Source organism: Brassica rapa, chromosome A01, assembly GCF_000309985.2.
Source record: "Brassica rapa cultivar Chiifu-401-42 chromosome A01, CAAS_Brap_v3.01, whole genome shotgun sequence".
Taxonomy (NCBI): Eukaryota; Viridiplantae; Streptophyta; class Magnoliopsida; order Brassicales; family Brassicaceae; genus Brassica; species Brassica rapa.
In genome coordinates, this window is record NC_024795.2 from 4,992,984 (window position 1) to 5,017,639 (window position 24,656).

At 33.2% G+C, this 24,656-nt stretch overlaps 2 protein-coding genes across 2 annotated transcripts in view; one reads left to right on the forward strand and one right to left on the reverse strand.

Moving 5' to 3' along the window:
• Positions 1-24,656, reverse strand: part of LOC103856262 (peroxisomal (S)-2-hydroxy-acid oxidase GLO5) — a 382,149-nt gene that overhangs the window by 354,095 nt on the left and 3,398 nt on the right. The window lies entirely within an intron of this gene.
• LOC103856252 (9-cis-epoxycarotenoid dioxygenase NCED2, chloroplastic) lies at positions 20,656-24,352 on the forward strand. The gene has a single exon (XM_009133352.3). The coding sequence runs from the start codon at positions 21,690-21,692 to the stop codon at positions 23,433-23,435; it is 1,746 nt and encodes a 581-aa protein (XP_009131600.1). The 5' UTR covers positions 20,656-21,689; the 3' UTR covers positions 23,436-24,352.

Genomic DNA, 24,656 nt, shown 5'->3' on the forward strand with positions numbered 1-24,656 from the left:
TACCCGGACGACGTATATTTCAGTCGTCCAGACGACTTACTTGTAAGTCGTCCAGACGATTTACTTGTAAGTCGTCTGGAAAGTCTTCTATTTTAGTTTCCCACTAAAAATATTTAATTTCCCGCTAAAAATATTAAACTCTTCTGGACGACTTACATGTAAGTCGTCTGTTTTAATTTCTTCACCAGACGACTGAAATGTAAGTCGTCCAGGAAGTCGTCTGAGTCAAAAATATTTAACCTAATTAGATTTTTTGCCTCCCTATATAAAGAAAAATTTACACATTCTCTCTCCTCCTCTCAAATGGCTGCAACAAAAATGTAATGTTCATCATTCTAAAACTCTCCAACCTCTCTCTAATCTCTTTGACTTGAAAACACCAAACTTTATATGAATTTTTCAGTTTTGTCTCATGTATTTCTTACTAATCTATCTCTTTTACAGGTTTTTAATCAAGTGGTACTCATCTTCCACTAATTTAGAGGTAGATCTATTAATTTTAGATATGTATTTTTGTGTGTTCTATAAATGTAGATTTATCTAATCTTCCACTCATTTTTTCTATTTTTAAGTCATTTGAACGTTTTTGGATATGCAGGTTTTTCAGATCTGGATTTGATGTGCAGGTTTTTCAGATCTGGAAGACTTCTGGGACGACTTACGTGTTAGTCGTCTGGAAGTCGTCTGGAAGTCGTCTGGAAGTCGTCTGGAAGTCGTCTGGACTTCTTGGAAGTCGTCTGGACTTCCAGGAAGTCGTCTGGACTTCCAGGAAGTCGTCTGGACTTCCAGGAAGTCGTCTAGACTTCCAGGAAGTCGTCTGGACTTCTAGGAAGTCGTCTGGATTTTTCTGAGCGTTTTGGTAAGTTCTTATGTCTGATTTTTCTTCATTTGGTAACTTCTTGTTGTATAAAGTTCTTACTTTTTTCCCAAACTAAAACTCTCCAAACCCACTTTAATCTCTTTGACTTGAAAACACCAAACTTTATATGAATTTTTCAATTTTGTCTCATGTCTTTGTTACTAATCTATTTTTTTTTGCAGGTTTTTAATTAGATGGTACTCATCTTCCACTAATTTAAAGGTAGATCTATTATTTTTAGATATGTATTTTTGTGTGTTCTATAAAGGTAGATTTATCTAATCTTCCATTCATTTTTTCTGTTTTTAAGCCATTTGAACGTTTTTGAATATGCAGGTTTTTCAGATCTGGATTTAATATGCAGGTTTTTCAGATCTGGAAGACTTTTGGGACGACTTACTTGTTAGTCGTCTGGAAGTCGTCTGGAAGTCGTCTGGACTTCCTAAAAGTCGTCTGGACTTCCTGTAAAGTCATCTGGAAGTCGTCTGGAAGTCGTCTGGACTTCCTGTAAAGTCGTCTGGACTTCCTGTAAAGTCGTCTGGAAGTCGTCTGGACTTCCTGTAAAGTCGTCTGGACTTCCTGTAAAGTCGTCTGGACTTCCTGTAAAGTCGTCTGGAAGTCGTCTGGACTTCCTAAAAGTCGTCTGAACTTCCTGGAAGTCGTCTGGACTTCTTAGAAGTCATCTGGACTTCTTAAAAGTTGTCTGGTCTTGTCTACTCATCTACTCAAGTTGTCTGGTCTTGTCTACTCATCTACTCAAGTTGTGAATTGCATGTATACTCTTTTAGTTGTGAATTTTTTGTAAAATCAGTAATAATATTTTCCAAGATGTATTAAATGTGCTAACAATGTGTTTACACATTTACAAATCAATGAAATAATAGACTTCAGTAGCCTTTTTCTTATCTTTGGATCTCTCATATGCAATAATAAACTCCAATGGCCTTTTTCTCATCATAATAAACAAGAATGTTGGTAAGAGATGGAAACAAACAATAGTAACTAGTCAAAGCATATCATATTTTTTATAAGTTTGCATTGAAAAACTTAGTCAAATTTAGTAAAACTAAGGGAGAGAACATATTTTGTAAATATGAGTTTTACATATCTTGAAGTTACTTATCATTCTTAAAAATACAAGTTATTCAAAAACTAACGTAGAAGACTTAAAAACTAGTGGAGAAGACGCGGACGACTTCAATCTAAGTTGTCTAGACGACTAAACTATATGTCGTCTGGTCAACGCAGAGGTTATTTTTGCAATTGACTTTGAAATCTGTTATTTCGGACGACTGAAAGTTAAGTCGTCTACTATTGTTTGGTTAAAAAAAAAACTCCAAAAAAGCTAGACGACTTACATTTCAGTCGTCAGAGGTTAGTTTTGCATTTGACTGGATTATTTCAGAAGTTTGACTTTTTGGACGACTTACATTTCAGTCGTCTAGTGAAAATTAAAATAATAATATTTTTTTAAAAGTAGACGACTTAAAGTTAAGTCGTCGTAGGTTAGTTTTGCAATTGAAAAAAAAAACTTCAAGATTTAATTATATACAGACGACTTATAATTCAGTCGTCCACGAGACGACTGAAATGTAAGTCGTCTAGGATTTACGAGGTTTGACCAGAATCTCGGAAAAAAGTCCTGGACGACTTACAATTAAGTCGTCTGGTGGACGACTGAATTATAAGTCGTCTGTGTATAATTAAATCTTGAAGTTTTTTTTTTCAATTGCAAAACTAACCTATGACGACTTAACTTTAAGTCGTCTACTTTTAAAAAAATATTATTATTTTAATTTTCGCCAGACAACTGAAATGTAAGTCGTCTGGGGAAGTCAAACTTCTGAAATTATCCAGTCAAATGCAAAACTAACCTATGACGACTGAAATGTAAGTCGTCTAGGTTCTTTGGAATTTTTTTTGAATCCAAACAATAGTAGACGACTTAACTTTCAGTCGTCTCAGGTTACAGATTTCAAAGTCAATTGTAAAAATAACCTCTGCGTTGACCAGACGACTTCCAGGTAAGTCGTCTACAGCCAGACGACTGAAAGGTAAGTCGTCTACAGCCAGACGACTTCCCAAGTAAGTCGTCTGACGAACAGATCTGGAAAAAAACTCGATGTCATACCTTAAATTGGTGAGATAAGTTCCTTAGCATACATAAGGCTTCTCCAAGCACACAGAATCACAAACGAAAGTCACCCACCCATAATTGTTAGCTTCTATGACTCTATGAACCATAAAAAATTTAGAATCAAAATCTTGGGTTTTTTTAGCTCATTGTGGAGAGAAATTGAGAGATATGTTGTGTTTAGTTCACAAGAATGGAAAAAGAAGAAGGGTAAATCGATTTTGGGAGCATTAAGAGCTTCAAATTGGTTGTTCATGGTGGTTGTGGTATTGATGACAATGGCAATCTTGTAATTACTTGAAGATGATGAGGGTGAGAGAGTAAAAATGTCATTTTCGAAAAAAAAAAAGAAAAAAAAAATTGATGGCATTTTCGTAAATTATATGAACTTGTGGGGTGAATAGGGCAAAACCAATTTTCAAAAAAAAGGGAGGTTAGTTTTGTGTTTGACTTTAAGTTGTAGGTCAATTTTGCAAAAATCCCTTTCTCCTATTTCCTCATTTAGTTTTTCACTGTTTTCCACCTCTTTGTTTCCTATGTTTTACTCTATACCTAACCAATCACACTCATAGTCTATAACTGCGTGTTACCAAGATATTATACATTGCCTTCATACATTAACGAAAATAATATAAATTTGACGTCATATTAAAAGAAAAGATATTGTGGGCCATTTCTATGCGTTAAAACGAGTCAAAATGGTGTAAGCATTAAGATTTTTTTTTTCTTTCATAAAGTTGCCTACAAAATTGAATTTTGTGGACAATGGATAAGGATTAAGAGACAATACTCTTGCATAAGAAAGAAAAAACTTTATGATGCGAGTAAGAAAGTTAAGGTCTTATCCTTCGACGATACTACTTTCTCGATAACCAGTAAACAACGTGCATGCATGGATAAAAGCTTTTACGTGTGCTTTTTTCCTTTACTAATTTAAATTAACTTTTCAATTAAACTACTCAAAGTGTTTTTCATTTATGACGCGCATACGTAAAAAGGGCCTTAATCTATGTGTATGTTTCTCTTTTTCCTCCACCTTCTTTTGGTATAAACGACAAGAAAATGAGCATTTTTGAGCATTTTTAAAAACGGTATGTAAATTTGGGTGCAACATTAATGGATAAGACACGTAAGACAGTGGAAAATTATATTGATGTTCACATTTTATATTTGAAGCAGCTTATATACGGTTGGTGTAGTTGATGTCTTGTCTTATGTCATAATATAAGCTTTGAGGCATTTACAATTCATAAAATTCTATACCGTGTAACTTACTTTTAGCCAAAATGATTAAATATACTAATTAAGCAATATAACGACGTTTCTTATATATATTCGATTGAAAAAATCACAATGTTGAATCGGTGTAACGTTTTACAGAAAATGACCTATTACACGTTTGTTATCATAATGACAAAAAAAGATGGGAGACGATTCTAAAAGGCATTCTAAAATGACAAAACCAACATGCTGTGTTGCATGCATGTGCGTCATTTTCTTCCTTTCTCCTTTTAGATTTGTTTTAATCTATATACTGCTCTAATTAACGATACGGTTTGTTACTAGTTAACGTATTGCAAATATATAGATTTTAAAAGATGAAGAAAGATGTTTTTAGCAAAAAAAGAAAGAAATATGGTTTCACGTTTTGGTCCGACTACAACAAAAAAAAAGTTGGTGAGAACTGATGAGGATTAACAAAATAGAGTACCGAGATTCGAGATTGATCTCCATTATACTGTAATTTCATAAGCTTGTTAATAAGTATTTAGCTTCGTATCTATAAAGGTTGTGTAAATGTTTCTTTAGTCACTTCTTAGAACCATCTTTCTCTTTATTGTTATCCAATGGATATTCTAGTACAAATTGTAGACATTTCCATAGCTTTTTTGGCACATGGCTTGACGTTTTAAAGGGGAATTCTGTGTGTGTGGATTCACGTTTTTGCATATGTATATAATATATGTGACGATTCGCATCACAAAAGGAGATCCCCAAAAAAGAAATACTTCTTTCCGCCAAAAACTTAAAAGAATGACATTTTTGCCGACGTTAGTGAAAATACAAGCAATTAAAGTAAACGTATATAAAAAAAATTGAAAATTTATATATACGCAAGTAATAGAACCGACATATAGTTCTCAAATGGAGGTCAAACCTACCGAAAAAATAACACCATGATTCCATGAGTATGTTCGTGTCATGCTGTCTGAACTTATTGTCATGGCTTCTTTTTATATTAACAGGACATGTGTTTTTTTGACAAAATAACAGGACATGTGTGTATGTGGGATTTCTGTTTGTGTATACATTTTTTTGTTAAAATCATTCCGGAAGTTTTAGACATGGTGCATATTCTGGTAAAAGAAACATATCTTCTGTTTTAAGTTTACAGACATTGTTTTTTTTGTTTCTGTTTGTGTTAAATTTTTTTTTTGGTAAAAATAACAACTAGGTCAGCTAGTTAACTATCCTACAAAAAGATGTCACTAGTTTTGTTTCATAAATTTTGTTATTTAGATTATGGTGGTTTTTGAATTTGGATGGTAACTCTCAACAACAAGACAGTGCGGTGCCAGCCCTTTAAGATGCTTAAGGCAACCTTATTATAAAATGAAAGTGCAATAAGATTTTGTAGAAACATATTTGAGAAAATAAGAAAAATGATTAGGATTTTTAAACTTAAATAAATAAAACAAGCAACATAAATAATTTTTTTAAACTAAACAAAGACAGAGTTTTGATTTTTGGGGCCTCTATCACAAGATTACTGGATTATTAAGTTACTCGGACTGTAACTGAATGTTAATAAAAAGAATAACTGGAACTAAGAACAGCTCCATTGATGAGTTTTAATAGAGTATCTAAAAATAAAATAAAAAGTAAAAAGTACAAATAAAATAGGAGATAAAGAGAACTAATTTTGTGCAGATATATTTTCTCTGGTTTTTTAGAACCTCTTTTTTATATGTCATTATATTAATGGTTGATTAATTTTAAAGTGATTTTATCAAATAAATATATTTATTTTTAAATTTTTGAGAGCTTTAGAAGAGTTCTACCAATAAGGTTGCTCCAAAGAAATGATGATTAGTGGAATCCAATGGAATGGAATTTTGTTTCATAACTATTTTTAAGTGAGATAATTTTACAAGAGAATTGTTATTTTTTGGAAAGACAAGGAATAATATGTAGTGTGATGGAATATTCATTTCTTTTTTTATTCCAACTGGTGAACATTTAATGAAATAAGAAGAAATTAAGCATTTAAAAAATTTATATTCCGAAAAATGCATTCCAGTTGCACCCTTGGTCGTTTTAATAAATTACTTGTTTGTTTTCGCTTTTAGATTGTATAGTTTGTGCTATGTATTATATTTTAGAAATATGATGAGACTTGGGATAATAAAAAAAATGAGTCCAATTTTTATTGTTAATTAATTTTCAGGTGAAAGTTCATCAAATTTAATTTGGTCTCAAAGTTCAGTTTGTTAACCATGATCCATTAATAGCCTGATTATAGTTATAGGGTTTACAATCATTTCTGAAAAAGACACCGTTCATAATAGACGGAAAATAATCATATCTCGAAGGAATAATGAAGAATTTCACGTTAGTAAGATTTTCAAATTTTGAAAACAGTCCCGACACAATTATCGAGACTCTCCAGATCTTCTTTCGTTTCGACGCCGGTGGAGCACGAGCTCGCCGGCGTCAACCTTCACCGACTCTGCTTGTACTCTGCTTGTACTCTGCTTCGTTTTGCACTTCTCTTTTCACACTTCTGAGCCTTCTTTGTCGTCTCCTTTTCACTCACTTCTGGGTCTGCTCACGTCGCTGTCTACCACAACCTTCATGGTCTCTGGTCACTGTGTCAAGCTCATAGGAACTGCAACGGTAACCGAGGAATCCCAAACACAGGTCTAAACAGTATCACCGACAACACATCCGCATCTTGTGCTTGCCACTCTGCTGCCGTCCTCTCTAACTTCGACAGCCTCCCTCATGGACCATCTCTTGCTGTGAAGAGAAGTGGCGGATCTGTTCTCTCCGGCCTCTTCAAATCTGGTCTCCTCGGGGGGGGGGGGGGGGGGGGGGGGGGTGGGGGCTCCCCAGCTATCTCGCCAAAAAGCTCCGCCTGTCACCACTATAAGGACGACCCATAAAGCTTCGCCTTTAACCACCCTTCGCCACCGGGATGAACATCAAATCTTCATCAACCTTGCGGAACTAGCTGTCAACACCATACATGTTACTATCAGTATTAAACGATCTGAAGATCCAAGCCATTAACCACTGCAAACATACCTGATCTCACAACTCTTGGTTAATTTGGCATCCAATGTAAGTGGGAATCCACTCCGGCGTCCACCTCTGTGCTATTTGTATGTTAAACTGGCATCCGATGTAAGTGGGAATCCACTCTGGAGCCCAGCTCTGAGCCATCTGATTGAGAATCGGATGTCGGATGTAGGTGGGAATCCACTCCGACATCCAACTCTAAGCCATCAAATGCTTGTAAGGTCATGTGTTTGGTACTCAACTCTCATCCTCTCCTATGTTGTGGAGAATACTTTAATACTATGTCTCTTTTCAACGAATGGAGATAAATCATTGGATTACTTTCCGAGTTTTAGTTTCAGTTTACTCACCAATTTGTTACTTTGTAGAGCGGTTTGTACGTGGCTTGAAGGTGCAATCGAGAATACTTCGGTTTCTCTCATTGGTGAACACTATCTCTCAACGTCACTTGTGACTATGTCTCAGTTATCCAACTTTGTTGTGAAAACTTTATCGACGCATTCAAACTTCGTCTTGAATTCGCTGTCAACTTCATATGAAGATTTATCATGTTAGGTTCTAATTTCTATTGTACTTCTTCAATTGTTTTTAAGAGGATATTTAATTTCCTCATGGTTTTGTAATCCTTGAATTTGAGTTTAATGAAAGTTGTGTTTAAAAAAAAAAAAATTTACACTAAAATTCAGAAAATGTTAGTAAGATTTAAGTAATAAACATGAGACATATATATATAAAATTTATTATTCATTAACGATTGATTTAAAATAATACTATGTATTAGTTATATGCTGAGTCTTTTACTACTACATTTATTTTCTATAGCCTAGAACTTAGGCATACACATCAATACATGATTGGATATCGAATTTACGACACAGCAAGATGCAAAATATAAAAATTGGCAAAAGCACCAACGATAACAATTTAACACCTCCGACCTCATAGTCGAAATCAGAAAATTAAAATAAAATTGGGTCTACCCATTTTGGGAATGAACCCTGAACATATATAATGTTATTGGGCTTTAGTGAATGAATCGTATGGTATTGAAATTTGGTTTTAGTTAACCAAACCAAATCGAGCGTTGATATGATATGTTAAACCAGAAACCAGAGCTTACCACGACGACAAGGAACCCTACTCGATGGAGGAAGATCCCACTCCGTCGCGAAAAACTCTTACCACAACCCACTAATAAATTCACTCTTTTATCTCTCGTGAGGCCAAGCTCAGTTTGATCCGCAAACCAGTGATAGTTGTGGCAAATACTTGGGGTCATCTTATATAAAGGGAGGGGAACAACGCACTGACTGTGGACGAGCTACATTTCCCTAACTATAAGCTCCCATACGATCTCTTCACCTTCTATGGGATTCCACTTCCTCTTGAGTTCACAGTGAATATAGGAGTAAAGTTTGTTAGCGACAGGAAGTTTCGAGGTCTCAAACAAACTGTGCCAAGACAGATATAGCACATCGGCAACATTCTTACTTTGATGCCTACTTTCACCTAAGCTACCCATATTTTCGAATTTAGAATGTGGTTTGAGTGTCTATCAACGTCAGATAGGATAAACACTACAAACTTGTTAAAATCCCGATATATCCACAAATCGACGCAAAAATTCCCGCATGAACTAACTAAGTTTATCAGGTTTTGCCAGCGATTTTGATACATATTCCTTTTTGACACTCTTGATTTGTTTTCTCTTTGGGAAAAATGATTGTTGACTATAGGAAGGAGTGACCATCACATGGCTAACCATGTAAACTAAACTAATGTATACCTAGTTACACGAAGTATATATTATGTATAACAACATCCTTTAATATAATGATGTTATGTAATTAACATCATGTGTTTAATTTCATTCATCCAAAAAGTGATGTTGATGTTAGAGATCGTTTAAATCTTCCGTTTTTATCAATTAAAATATGACATACTTGACGGTAATTTAACTAAAATTAGATTTTGATCCGCGCTTGAAAGGTGTAAAAATATTTTTAACAAAATCTAATTTAAAAAAATCAATATGTTATACAAAATTTTGATAAGTAGTGTTTTAAAATTTTTATTTAGTGTATTTGAAAACTATATTATTATATTATTTTTATTAAATATGAAAGTTATATAAGATATTTTTTTTAATTATTTCAATCTGTTTTATAATTAAATTTTAATAAAACTTCTGTAATTCGTTTTATTAATTGTGTGATAATAGTGATATATACTTATTTGATCAATTTTTTATTATAAAGCCTAATTGATGTCAATTTAGTGACTCTAAAATTTTATTCGTTTAATATAAAATGAATTAAGTTAATAAATTATTTATTTATATTTTCATTAAAAAAAATTGCATTCATTTAAACTTAGTAAAACTTTCATACTAGATTCTTATTCTTAGATTATTTTTATTCTTAAAAGGATATAATTAATAATTATGTACCCGAGATTATGTTTGGTTTAAGTTGACATCAAATAAGTTTTAAACAAATAAAATTTTAAAGTCAATAAATTGACGTCAAATAAGTCTTATATAACTTTCATATTTAATATAAATAAAAGTAATATAATTATTTAGCTTTCAAATACAGTAAAATAAAAATGTTAAAACACTTCATATAAAAATGTTAAAATATACTGATTTTGTATTAAAAATTCTTACGCTTTTGAACGTGGTTAAAATCTTATTTTGGTTAAATTACAGTCGGGTCGGTCATATTCTAATTGATGAAACGAGATATTTAAACGGTCTCTGACATCTATATCGGTTTTTAGATGAATGAAATTGAACTCATGATGTTAACTACATAACGTCATTAAATTGAGGGATGTTGTCATGTATAACATATACTTCGTGTAGCTAGATATACATTAGTTTAGTTTGCATGGTTAGCCATGTGATGGCCAATACTTCAGGTAGTCAACAATCATTTTTCCTTTTCGTTATGTAAATCACTCTTTGTGTGTGAGTGTTTTTCATAAAATATCTTCATAGAGTTCTAAATAAGCAAGTACAATGGTAGGAGACTGATGTGGCAAAACTCATCAGCTCGCTGTTTCAATGTTTCAAGTAAGTTGAGTCATTTTTCTTCTTTGCGTAATATGTGGTTGCAGTGTGATTAAATTGCTTAAAAGTCATTTTATTTTGATGTTTCAGACCGTCGTGTTGATGTTATTTAACGATGCATAAAAACTTAGCTTTGAAGACATAACAGATTCCACAAACATTCAAGGCAAGGAACTGAGAAGGACCTTGAAGTCACTTGCATGTGGAAAAATTCGTGTCCTGTTGTAGGTAGAAATCTGAAACTCTGTAACCGTGTTTACTACTTATGCAGAAACTTTTGAGATCTTATATTAATTTCTTAGTAGGTTCCAAAAGGAAAAGGTCTAGAGGACGGTGAGCAGTTTGCTTCCAGTGACCATTTTACAGCTCCTCTGTATCACATTAAGGTAAACGTTTGTTTTTCCCCTCCCTCACTTCATAATCATATAACATGACCTTGTTAAGTTGATCAAATCTTGGTGCAGATTAACGCAAGTATAGAGAGTTTGATCAATCGAGAATACATGGAGAGAGATAAGAGTAATCCTCAGATATACGATTATCTTGCTTAGAACATCTCTTTACTTGGTTTCTAAGCCTTTTTCACACTCTTCTTCTAACATTTCCGTGTGTATATTTGTAACAAACACACACAATTTGGGAAACATAAATATATTTTCCGAATCCTCAAGAAAGAAAAAGATTTTAAAAAAACTTTTGAGATTTCAGATCCTGTGTTCTGTGTCATTTAGTTTTGCTTTGTTTTCTTTTTATTGATTGGATTGCCAAGAATGTTCAGTTTAAATCTACGTATTCGGGGTGGTTTAGATATATACCGATATAAAATAATTATAGAGGATTTCTAATAGACTACTCGGCTTTTATTTGAAAAGATAATAATCTTGAAATAGAATTGTATTTCACTATAATTTTAGTTTGTTTTTAAAATAGTAAAGTACTGACTAATCTTATACTATTAGAAATCAATCCAAGCCCATGGAAAAAAATCAAAGCTCATTTGGAGGTTGAATTCTCAACTCACCAGCTCAGAAACACACACAAGTCATGTGATCATCTGCACAAGAAAGAAAACAAGGTTGGTCAACAGCAAAACAGAAACAAAATGTAGGCGTACGTAAAAGCAAATGCAACCTCTTCACCAGCTCGGGCTAGTAAATTTGCTCTCCTAGATGATGATGTAGCTTAAATCATGTAGCCTAGGATGCTCTACTATATAAGATAATGATGAGTGAAAATCAATAAGAAAAGTTATTTCTTACATTGGTCTTACCCTTCATTCAAAAACCAAGTAATGAATATATAGTTACTTACTTTTTAATCTAATTTTATCCGTATTTTATTATGGAGATAAATATATAATAAAATTAAAATTACATACTCTAAAATAATTTTTTGAATAAAACCAAGAATGCAGTTGAAAATATTCTTACCGAAATTCATGGTCCGTGAAAAACAAATAAACCTGCATAACCGAAAAGATGCAGTATAGACCTACTCAAGTGTTGTCTCTTTCCTCTCTTTCGTAGTTAGAACATTTCTAATAGTACTCTATCTTTTTCGGTTATGTAAATAAAAAATATAGAATAAAAGTTATTCAGTTAATATATCAAATTTTACACAAATATAAAAAATGGACAGTATTACTCAAATTTAGAATAACACTATTTATTTATTCTATTTTTAGAGTTAAGACTCTCTTTTTTTAAAAAAAAAATGATCTCTTATTCTTATATGTTTGCATTTTCTATTTATTGTTATAACTTCGTATATTTAAATTAATAATATTAATTATTAAACTAGTTGAAACTTTAAATATACTAATAACTTATAATGAATTATGAATATTTGCACTCCCTACCCACACAATTTACTATATTTAGTGATCTACCTAAACACACTGTTGCGCACTGTTTTTGCCTTAAAGTTTTGCTTACTCCATCATCACTATTTCCCTCAAATTTTTACAGTGTTATGCAGATTCTTAATATCTAATTTCTTTTAGTATTTTGAGTAAATTTACTCAATTATTAATACAATAACATGATCATTTATAAACTAAAAATACATATTCAACAACAAAAAAGATTCAAAATAATAATCTTGTAACTAAGAAACTTATTACAACACATTGTGATTTAATAATATTGTGGTAATATTTTCAGAGGGTACACAATAAAATAAAAGGGTAGAATTTTAACGTTTTATGGGTTATACCATAATAAAAAACTAGCTAGAGAATGAATATTTAGAAATCTTAAGGAATGTTAAGGAATCATAGGTAACAAATATTCTTTGTAAATAATGTAAATTGTAAAGAATGCTAAAAAATTAGTTATTCCTATTCATTCTCTTGGTCACCATTTGAAGCTTTAAAAGCGATTTACACTTTATACTACTCACATAAACGTGAACTTCATAGTCCAGATTTTCAACCGATTCTAAATCAATTTCTGACGAGTAAGATATATAAACCGAAGTAATGTATAATCTAATGCACAAGAGTCATACATAAACATTTTATATAGTCTGTATTCATTTAACAATTCAAATACAATCATTATATATGCGATACATTATTTTACAATACAAATTAAACTAAATAGCAGTAATGTAATATGAATCTTTGTTCACCTGAATTTTCTTTTAAGCTAAACGTCTTTTTAACTCTAGTTTAAAAAAAAATAAAAGTTAATTTTAGAAGCTGGTTCAAATATTCGTAAGGTTAAATTAAATCTTCTATCTCTTTTCTCAAATAAACAAGGATTTGTATCTTTTTTTTTTCATTTTAATCATTGCAATAGTAACTTTATCTATTTGAAAGATCCCTTTGTTTGGCAAACTAACCAAGTCATTTACAAACACGTATAGTCATTTAATAACATAAAGTTTATAAAGTAGATTACCTCTAAAACTATAAACCTTAGTTTATTTGCGTGAAGGCACGCTTAAAATGCCTTGATATGAATATGATACTATGTTTGAAACTTTAGGGTTTAAATCAATGATAGTGGGGTTTGGCCAAATCTTTTGACTTGTAAGATGGAATGTTTTTCCCATGTTGTATTGTCATAAATTACTCGTAAACATGAACATACTTTTATATTCTTACTAAAAATAGACATATATAGTGTAATTGTTTTTCGTGCATTGGCGAAACTTCTTTCCGTAAGCACTTAGTTGATAAGAAAGAAACACGTCTAGATATTCAAACTCTGTAGATGTACCCAGAAAATCTACCAAGTTCATGGCACCTGTTATTTTCACTATTAGGCTTTAAATTTTCCTTACTTTCATTGAATCAGAACATAAAGCATATGAGAACGATATGACAAGTTAAACACCATAACAACAACGTGCGGTTCAAATATAAGTTAATATCTTTCATTTGTTAGATGTAAATATAATTTCAAATTTTCCATTATATATAGAATGTATTGAAATATGAAGTTACAAGGATTTATTAATTGAAGAGAAAATGAACTATATATATTATATATACATAGAAATATGAAGCATACCTATATATACCTTCACACTGTGAGTCTGTGACTGTGTTTGACTAAGACCATCTCCAACCCATACCTATTTTTTCCTCTATAATTCCCACAAAAATAGAGTAACTCTATTATTGAGTAAGTTTTGCTCCAATGGTTTACTCTATAATAGAGTTACTCTATTATAGAGGGGAAAATAGAGGGATTTCATTTTTTCACTCCAAATATAGAGTGAAAAAGTGAAATCCCTCTATTTTCTCCTATATAATAGAGTAACTCTATTATAGAGTAAACCATTGGAGCAAAACTTACTCTATAATAGAGTTACTCTATTTTTGTGGGAATTATAGAGGAAAAAATAGGTATGGGTTGGAGATGCCCTAAGGAACTAAAAGATCACTATTGTTGTAAAATATCGAAGGAGTATGTGAAATATTATTTTCTAGAAGCATTTGACTTGAATTCCGACAAAGTCTAGCACTCTAGCCTATCCGCTTTCCATAAGCACCAGATAAATAAAAGAACCTAATATTTATTGATCGATATTATACGATTTATAGTTCAGAGAAACCCAATTTTTCAATATATATTCGTTTAGCAGTTCGCTCGAATTTAATTGTTTTCGATAGTCTGGATTTAATTATTGCAAATCTAAAAATAAGATATTAGAATATTTTTTTTATGGTCAAATCTAAACTACATCTGCCAATATATATGAATACATATGTTGATACTTGATACTTGACAAATCACACTCTGATTGCAGTAGCGTGAAGTAGCGTGAAGGTCTAATATACAACAGCAGTTTCAAATTACGTTCTCCATTTCAACTTAGATTGCTGAGTTTTTAAAAATGATAATTAAGGGTTAATGAGTTTTAGATGTAAAAGTTCATATCAGACTCTTTCTCTCTCTTTGGATTTATTGTATTCTGAATTTTCTGACATTTAACAATCAGTTTCTTTACGTATAATTGTGATGTCTCGTTTGCGCTTTAATTCGTTGATTCACATCTATTATAGCAAGGTCTTTTTCTGTTCCTGCAATTGATATATATATATATATATCACAATTATTGGTTTAAATATTTAGATTTTGATTTAAAAATAAACTATAATATTTTTATCTACATATAAAGGTTATAATTAACCAGAGAATTGTAGTCATTGCCAAATAAAAAAAAAGACGATTTTTAGTTTTAAGGTTGTGATAGTGCCTGTGACAGAAAATAGTTGTGTTATTATCGTCAATGAATTAGCATTTGAGTCCAACCTTGTATACCATATATTTATTGATAAATGAGATTTGCTTTTGCCAACAATTGTAAGATTTTTAAAATAGTTGTAATATGTATGGGAGTTCTCAAAAGTAGCCTACTATCGAAAATGAAAATGTTAAGAATCTAGTGTAAGATTTGCAACTTTCAAGTTTGACCATTTTTTAAAGCTAGAATAACTATTTTAATTATTTTAAGCAAAACTTACTGTGACAAAAAAAGAAGAAGCAAAACTGAACTTTAAATCATGAACTATGAACTTGTATAGCTTTTTCAATGCAACTATATGATTTGTAATATTTCTGTTTAAGAATGTTTTCATTAAAGTATGCATGTTTTGTATAAACATTTTGTTGCACTATGTATTCCTCATCTGAAACATAATGCTACATGTAGATAATGCAGACCTTTTTTGTCAAAAGATAATGCGGGCCTTTATAGACAGAATACTGAAATCGGAAACGTTCTTTACGATAAAGGTGCTAGACCAATAAGCTTCTCTTATGTTTTTGGACCATGTTAGTTCGGAACTCGGAAGGAAATTAACTTGAGACTAATCTGCATGGACTCAGAAGAAGAAAAACAGAACGCAGAAACAAAATCATATGAAAAATTTACATGATAAAGTTAACAAATTAACACGTTAAACAGATTCAATTTAATGTCAATACCTATTTTTGTATATAAGATAAAGCGAACATCCGACAAAGATTTTGTACTATCTTTTAGATATAAAGAGATCCCTTTCAATATCAAGAGATGAATGGTATTCTCTGGTGATTCTCAAATCTAATTTTGGGAGGAATCAATCTTTGCCCTTTAAAAGTGATTAGCCGTTTGGCTTATAGGCAAAGTATCCAACCGAATTAGCTTCTTTGAGTTGATTGATTAAGCTAGGAAATTAATTGGAAGACACAGTAGAGTTGAAGCTCCTCATAAAGAGAAGCGTTTCAACGAAGTCTCTCTCCAACTTTTCTGAAGCTTTCTCGTTGTTGTGCACATCTGGAGAATGGCAGGATATTTCTTTGGTAGCGAACGGATGTTATGGAAGAAAGAGTAACTGCAGATGGTATCAGAGATTGAAGATGTTATCTCCATTGGCGGGGGAATCAAAGCTTCGTCATGGTGATAAGAGACAAAGATATGGATGAGATTACGGAGGAGGCTGCAGGCGGAGAAGCTTTGCGGTGATCGGAAAAGAGAAACTTAGCATGAAGGACACGTATGTAACACGTGTTGAGATTAGCATCCCCAAAGTTTGACACGTGCTCAAACTGATTTTCATCCACCGTTTTCTCTGTTTAACCTAATGTAATATCTTTGTTGGACTTTACTATATTTGATATCTCTGTAATTGCCCACTGGGCTTCATTTCAAGGAAATGAAAATATTGGCAAAAAAAAAAAAAAAAAAAAAAAAGATGTATACATATATTTTCTAGGGATTTTTGCAAAATTGACATACAACTTAAAGTCAAACACAAAACTAACCTCTTTTTTTTTTGAAAATTGGTTTTGCCCTATTCACCCTACAAGTTCATATAATTTACGAAAATGCCATCAAATTTTTTTTTTTTTTTTTTTCAAAAATGACATTTTTACTCTCTCACCCTCATCATCTTCAAGTAATTACAAGATTGTCATTGTCATCAATATCACAACCACCATGAACAACCAATTTGAAGCTCTTAATGCTCTCAAAATCGATTTACCCTTCTTCTTTTTCCATTCTTGTGAACTAAACACAACATATCTCTCACTTTCTCTCCACAATGAGCTAAAAAAACCCAAGATTTTGATTCTAAATTTTTTATGGTTCATAGAGTCATAGAAGCTAACGATTATGGGTGGGTGACTTCCGTTTGTGATTCTGTGTGCTTGGAGAAGCCTTATGTATGCTAAGGAACTTATCTCACCAATTTAAGGTATGACATCGAGTTTTTTTCCAGATCTGTTAGTCAGACGACTTACTTGGGAAGTCGTCTGGCTGTAGACGACTTACCTTTCAGTCGTCTGGCTGTAGACGACTTACCTGGAAGTCGTCTGGTCAACGCAGAGGTTATTTTTGCAATTGACTTTGAAATCTGTAACCTGAGACGACTGAAAGTTAAGTCGTCTACTATTGTTTGGTTTCAAAAAAAAATTCCAAAGAACCTAGACGACTTACATTTCAGTCGTCATAGGTTAGTTTTGTATTTGACTGGATAATTTCAGAAGTTTGACTTCCCCAGACGACTTACATTTCAGTCGTCTGGCAAAAATTAAAATAATAATATTTTTTTTAAAGTAAACGACTTACAATTAAGTAGTCATAGGTTAGTTTTGCAATTGAAAAAAAAAACTTCAAGATTTAATTATACACAGACGACTTATAATTCAGTCGTCCACCAGACGACTTAATTGTAAGTCGTCCAGGATTTTTTTCCGAGATTCTGGTCAAACCTCGTAAATCCTGGACGACTTACATTTCAGTCGTCTCGTGGACGACTGAATTATAAGTCGTCTGTATATAATTAAATCTTGAAGTTTTTTTTTCAATTGCAAAACTAACCTATGACGACTTAACTGTAAGTCGTCTACTTTTAAAAAATATTATTATTTTAATTTTCACTAGACGACTGAAATGTAAGTCGTCCAAAAAGTCAAACTTCTGAAATAATCCAGTCAAATGCAAAACTAACCTCTGACGACTGAAATATAAGTCGTCTAGCTTTTTTGGAGTTTTTTTTTTAACCAAACAATAGTAGACGACTTAACTTTCAGTCGTCCGAAATAACAGATTTCAAAGTCAATTGCAAAAATAACCTCTGCGTTGACCAGACGACATATAGTTTAGTCGTCTAGACAACTTAGATTGAAGTCGTCCGCGTCTTCTCCACTAGTTTTTAAGTCTTCTACGTTAGTTTTTGAATAACTTGTATTTTTAAGAGTGATAAGTAACTTCAAGATATGTAAAACTCATATTTACAAAATATGTTCTATCCCTTAGTTTTACTAAATTTGACTAAGTTTTTCAATGCAAACTTATAAAAAATATGATATGCTTTGACTAGTTACTATTGTTTGTTTTCATCTCTTACCAACTTTCTTGTTTATTAAGATGAGAAAAAGGCCATTGGAGTTTATTATTGCATATGAGAGATCCAAAGATAAGAAAAAGGCTACTGAAGTCTATTATTTCATTGATTTGTAAATGTGTAAACACATTGTTAGTACATTTAGTACATCTTGGAAAATATTATTACTGATTTTACAAAAAAATCACAACTAAAAGAGTATACATGCAATGCAAAAAACAGACCACAAACAAAACTATTATAGATTATTCATCTACAAAGACAAGCTTGGATTCCACTTGAGTAGACAAGACCAGACAACTTTTAAGAAGTCCAGACGACTTCTAAGAAGTCCAGACGACTTCCAGGAAGTTCAGACGACTTTGCCAGAAGACTTTTAGGAAGTTCAGACGACTTCCAGACGACTTTACAGGAAGTCCAGACGACTTTTAGGAAGTCCAGACGACTTCCAGACGACTTCCAGACGACTTCCAGACGACTAACAAGTAAGTCGTCCCAGAAGTCTTCCAGATCTGAAAAACCTGCATATTAAATCTAGATCTGAAAAACCTGCATATTCAAAAACGTTCAAATGGCTTAAAAACAGAAAAAATGAGTGGAAGATTAGATAAATCTACCTTTACAGAACACACAAAAATACATATCTAAAAATAATAGATCTACCTTTAAATTAGTGGAAGATGAGTACCAAATAATTTAAAACCTGCAAAAAAAAAAAAATAGATTAGTAACAAAGACATGAGACAAAATTGAAAAATTCATATAAAGTTTGGTGTTTTCAAGTCAAAGAGATTAGAGTGGGTTTGGAGAGTTTAGTTTGGGAAAAAAGTAAGAACTTTATACAACAAGAAGTTACCAAATGAAGAAAAATCAGACATAAGAACTTACCAAAACGCTCAGAAAAATCCACACGACTTCCTAGAAGTCCAGACGACTTCTTGGAAGTCCAGACGACTTCCTGGAAGTCCAGACGACTTCCTGGAAGTCCAGACGACTTCCTGGAAGTCCAGACGACTTCCTGGAAGTCCAGACGACTTCCTGGAAGTCCAGACGACTTCCTGGAAGTCCAGACGACTTCCTGGAAGTCCAGACGACTTCCTGGAAGTCCAGACGACTTTGTCAGAAAACTTCCAAGAAGTCCAGACGACTTCCAGACGACTAACAGGTAAGTCGTCCCAGAAGTCTTCCAGATCTGAAAAACCTGCACATCAAATCCAGATCTGAAAAACCTGCATATCCAAAAACGTTCAAATGACTTAAAAATAGAGAAAATGAGTGGAAGATTAGATAAATTACATTTATAGAACACACAAAAATACATATCTAAAATTAATAGATCTACCTCTAAATTAGTGGAAGATGGGTACCATTTGATTAAAAACCTGCAAAAGAGATAGATTAGTATAAAATACATGAGACAAAACTAAAAAATTCATATAAAGTTTGGTGTTTTCAAGTCAAAGAGATTAGAGAGAGGTTGGAGAGTTTTAGAATGATGAACATTACATTTTTGTTGCAGCCATTTGAGAGGAGGAGAGAGAATGTGTAAATTTTTCTTTATATAGGGAGACAAAAAATCCAATTAGATTAAATATTTTTGACTCAGACGACTTCCTAGACGACTTACATTTCAGTCGTCTGGTGAAGAAATTAAAACAGACGACTTACATGTAAGTCGTCCAGAAGAGTTTAATATTTTTAGCGGGAAATTAAATATTTTTAGCGGGAAACTAAAATAGAAGACTTTCCAGACGACTTACAAGTAAGTCGTCTGGACGACTGAAATATACGTCGTCCGGGTAAATTATTCAACAGACGACTGAAATATAAGTCGTCCACACCCTAAACATAACCCCTAAACTTAATTATCTAATTAAACACTTCATAAAACCAAATCAAACTTGAAAAGTGTTTACTATACACAGAAATAAACACATATAGGTGAAAACTAATTTTTGAAAAAAATATTTTAGTTTTCCAAAATCTAACCCTAACAATACATACAATACTACAACATATGTTTGCCAAACTCCTAAACCAAAGTATTTCATGATTCACTACTTCCACTCATCTATCTTCAAAACAAATCAATTTTATCATATCTTAATTTATATCAGTTAAAACTGTTTATAATTACTTGATTTTTATTTTTTACGCATCAAAATATTTTTTTACAAGATTTATAAATTATTTTTAAAATAAACTGGTACCAGGCGACTTACACTTCAGTCGTCCAGACGACTTCCAACATCTCAGACGACTCAGACGATTTACTGGGGCTATATTCGTAAAAATGGCTTCTGTTTTTTTGTTTGGTCACAAGGGGCTGAGCTGTAATTTCACTAGACTTTTAGGTTAGTTTTGCATTTGATTCAAGTTTGGGTATAGGTTTGGAATTAAAATCAAGTTGTGGGTTAGTTTTGGCAAAAACCCCTATTTTCTAAGTAAACTAATAAACTTATAAATTTAATTTATGAGGTGTATTCAATCTAAAGTTTGAGGTAATTTGATTTTTAATGAAATTTTAGATGATTTCAATGAATTAGAGAATCTGAGGTGATTTTTGTTAAACTGCTATAGAATATTACCTAAAACCATGAGATTTAAATTTTACTTTTTAAAATCCTACAACTTAAAATATTTTTAATAACAGTGTATTTCATAGTATTTTATGAAATGTTAGGTTCAATAACAAATAACAGTAGAGTTTAAATGAGTTTTGTAAAAGTGGATTTGTCATTTTAATACATAATACATTATTTTTATGATATTTTCAATCTGTATAATATTTAATATAATTAAATTTCCTTGCGTAAAACATTAATGCAGATTCAATCAAACCAATGGCCTAAGTCGGTTTTCACAAAGACAAAACAACACTTTATTAAGAGAGATGTAAATATGTTTAGAAAATTTAATAATACCGTAATTGTTTTCTACAGCAATACCTTATTTGATTTTCAGGAGCACAATGGTGTTTGATGTGTAATTTATCATTATATATTTTACGTCTTTTCAATGTAACTATAAATGAATTTTGTTAAAAAAAACTTTGGTTAGTGTTATTTAATAAATAACGAAATTTAACGCAAAGCAAATGATATCTTTTTCAAGAAAAGATTGTTTTCCTAAATATGATATCAAAAAGGGATTTGTTTACTAATACACAATTTGACTTACTGAAAAGCCTTAATGACTTCCCGATTTTACCAATAAATCACTCATCACTGTTTAGTCTTAAATTTTGTTTCTATGGTATTTTCATGTAATATAAGGCATGGTTGAAATCATTTTATAATGTAAAGACTACTCTCTCTCTCTCACTCACCCAACTCTATATATATAGTTTCTCTTTCTTCGGTTTTCGTATCATCGAACCTTCCATTGTTTTCCCCTTTCTCGTTCTCGCTCTTCAAACCAGAACACAAGATACAGTCACTGTCTCAAAATTCTAACGAAGATCAAAACAGAAGCCATGGTTTCTCTGCTTACAATGTCGACAAGCGGTGCTATAACATATCCTCAAGCCCAAAGTGATTTATGCATGAGGCCCATCAAAAGACAGCCGAAAATTAAATGCACGGTGCACATCGACGTAACCGACCAACCCCTAAAACGTTCTTCATTTACACCCAGAACCACTGCGACGCCGCCGCCGCAGCATAATTCCCTCCGACTAAACATCTTCCAGAAAGCGGCGGCGATTGCTATCGACGCGGCTGAGCGCGCGTTGATCTCCCACGAGAAAGATACTCCTCTTTCCAAAACCGCCGATCCAAGTGTTCAGATCGCCGGTAATTATTTTCCGGTATCGGAATGTCCCGTCCGACAGTTTCTCACCGTCGAAGGAACAATCCCTGACAGCATTGACGGAGTTTACGTCCGTAACGGCGCAAATCCAATGTTCGACCCGATCGCTGGACACCATTTATTCGACGGAGACGGAATGGTTCACGCCATTAAAATAACCAACGGTTCAGCAAGCTACGCATGCCGGTTTACAAAAACCGAGAGATTGATTCAGGAAAAACGATTGGGTAGACCGGTTTTCCCGAAAGCAATCGGGGAGCTTCACGGCCACTCGGGAATCGCACGTCTGATGCTTTTTTACGCACGTGGGCTTTGCGGTCTCGTCAACAACCAAAACGGCGTCGGAGTGGCGAATGCCGGTTTGGTTTACTTCAATAACCGGCTATTAGCAATGTCAGAAGACGATTTACCGTATCAATTAAAAATAACTCAAACCGGCGATCTCGAAACCGTTGGGCGTTACGATTTCGACGGTCAGTTAAAATCCACGATGATCGCCCACCCGAAACTCGACCCGGTTACGAAGGAGCTCCACGCGCTAAGCTACGACGTCGTGAGAAAGCCTTACTTGAAGTACTTCAGATTCTCGCCGGACGGCGTTAAATCACCGGAAGTAGAGATCCCGCTCGAGACTCCGACGATGATTCACGATTTCGCTATAACGGAGAACTTCGTGGTGATTCCGGATCAACAAGTCGTGTTCAAGCTAGGGGAGATGATGGCCGGAAACTCGCCGGTGGTTTTCGACGGCGGAAAGGTTTCGCGACTGGGGATAATGCCGAAAGACGCGACGGAGGCTTCCGAGATAATCTGGGTGAATTCGCCGGAGACGTTCTGTTTCCACCTCTGGAACGCGTGGGAATCGCCGGAGACTGAGGAAGTGGTGGTGATCGGGTCGTGTATGTCGCCGGCGGATTCTATCTTCAACGAGAGAGACGAGAGCTTGAAAAGCGTCTTGACGGAGATCAGGATAAACCTCAGGACGCGTGAATCCACGCGTCGCGCCATGTTGGTCGACGAGTTGAATTTAGAGATCGGTATGGTTAACCGAAACCGGTTAGGTAGGGAAACCCGGTTCGCGTTTCTGGCTATCGCTGATCCTTGGCCGAAAGTCTCCGGTTTCGCTAAGGTTGATCTTGTCACCGGCGAAATTGAAAAGTACGTTTATGGCGATGAGAAGTACGGCGGAGAACCATTTTTCTTGCCTAGTGGCTCCGTTGACGGTGGAGATAATGAAGATGACGGTTATATATTCTGTCACGTTCACGACGAAGAGAAAGAGACGTCGGAACTTCAGATTATTAACGCCGTTGATTTAAAGCTTGAAGCTACGATTAAACTACCGTCTAGAGTACCGTACGGTTTTCATGGTACGTTTGTGGATGCAAGTGAACTCGTGGACCAAGTATAATACTTAATGTAATTTGTAGGTTTTGATATCGATTATTATTTATTTCTAACTATTTGGCCTCATCTGGACGGGCATCGTTTTGACATATTTTCGTAACTTTACCATACAAATATACAATACAACTCAAAATAAATATATGAAAGAAAATAAAAATTTAGTAACCTTAAGCACAAATAAAGTGGATACAAAAAAAACTCAATAACAATGTTAAGTATACATATTTGATTGTCGTGTTTCACAATATAAAACTAATTAATAATATCAATTTACATAAGGATCTTTTAAATTATTATCTTGTACCATGTAATATAAATTGCTAATATATATATGGATCTTGCTTATCATTTGCCTTTCATGCATGCATTGACGACTCTTGTATGAATAAATAAACTTAGCTGTATCACTACAAAAGATGACTAGCGCAATGACGAAACAGTAGAAATGACGATCATAACAATCCAATGTAGATTACTCGTACGCATATACATAGAAAACACCCGAACCAGCAAAAGACTGTTGATATATGACCCATAGATCTCGAAATTTGTATTTGATGGGCAACAAATTCGTGGTACTAAGTGAAGCCACGTATGAAATATGAATCATATATTACTATACAATCACTATACTGTAAAATCGTATAACTAGATATCTACGTATATATGTATATACGGACACAATCGGTGTGATTGTCAGATGAATGCATCTGGATGATGTCATGGACCTCATGTTGTTTACAAACGTTGCATAGTTAATGCAACCACGTTGTAGTAACATTTTTCGTTTTCATTCAAAGTAATTAGACAAAATTGTGTTATGTTTGATGGTCGTCGTCATCCAAAACAAATAGTCATAGAGTGAAGGTACAACCATCAGTTTTGTTCGTTCCATATATAGTTCAAAATCAGAAACGTCTGGAACAACGTTATTGAAAGAAAATAATAATGATATACAATCACAATTATATAATCTATACAGATATTCAAAGTTTCCTAAAGAAACAGAGAGGAATTTGAATTTGATATCGGCACGATACTACTGTTAGAGACTACTGTATCTAAGTGAAAACCATCTAACCATTGATATATTGGATGTTGAAGGAAGCAACTTGATTTCTGTCATCAATATTCTCTCATATCCAAGACGTCATCGGTCCCGATTCATTCAAAAAAAAAATAGCCATTGGTCCCTAGCCTCCTGGGGCTGGAGACTAGATCAGTT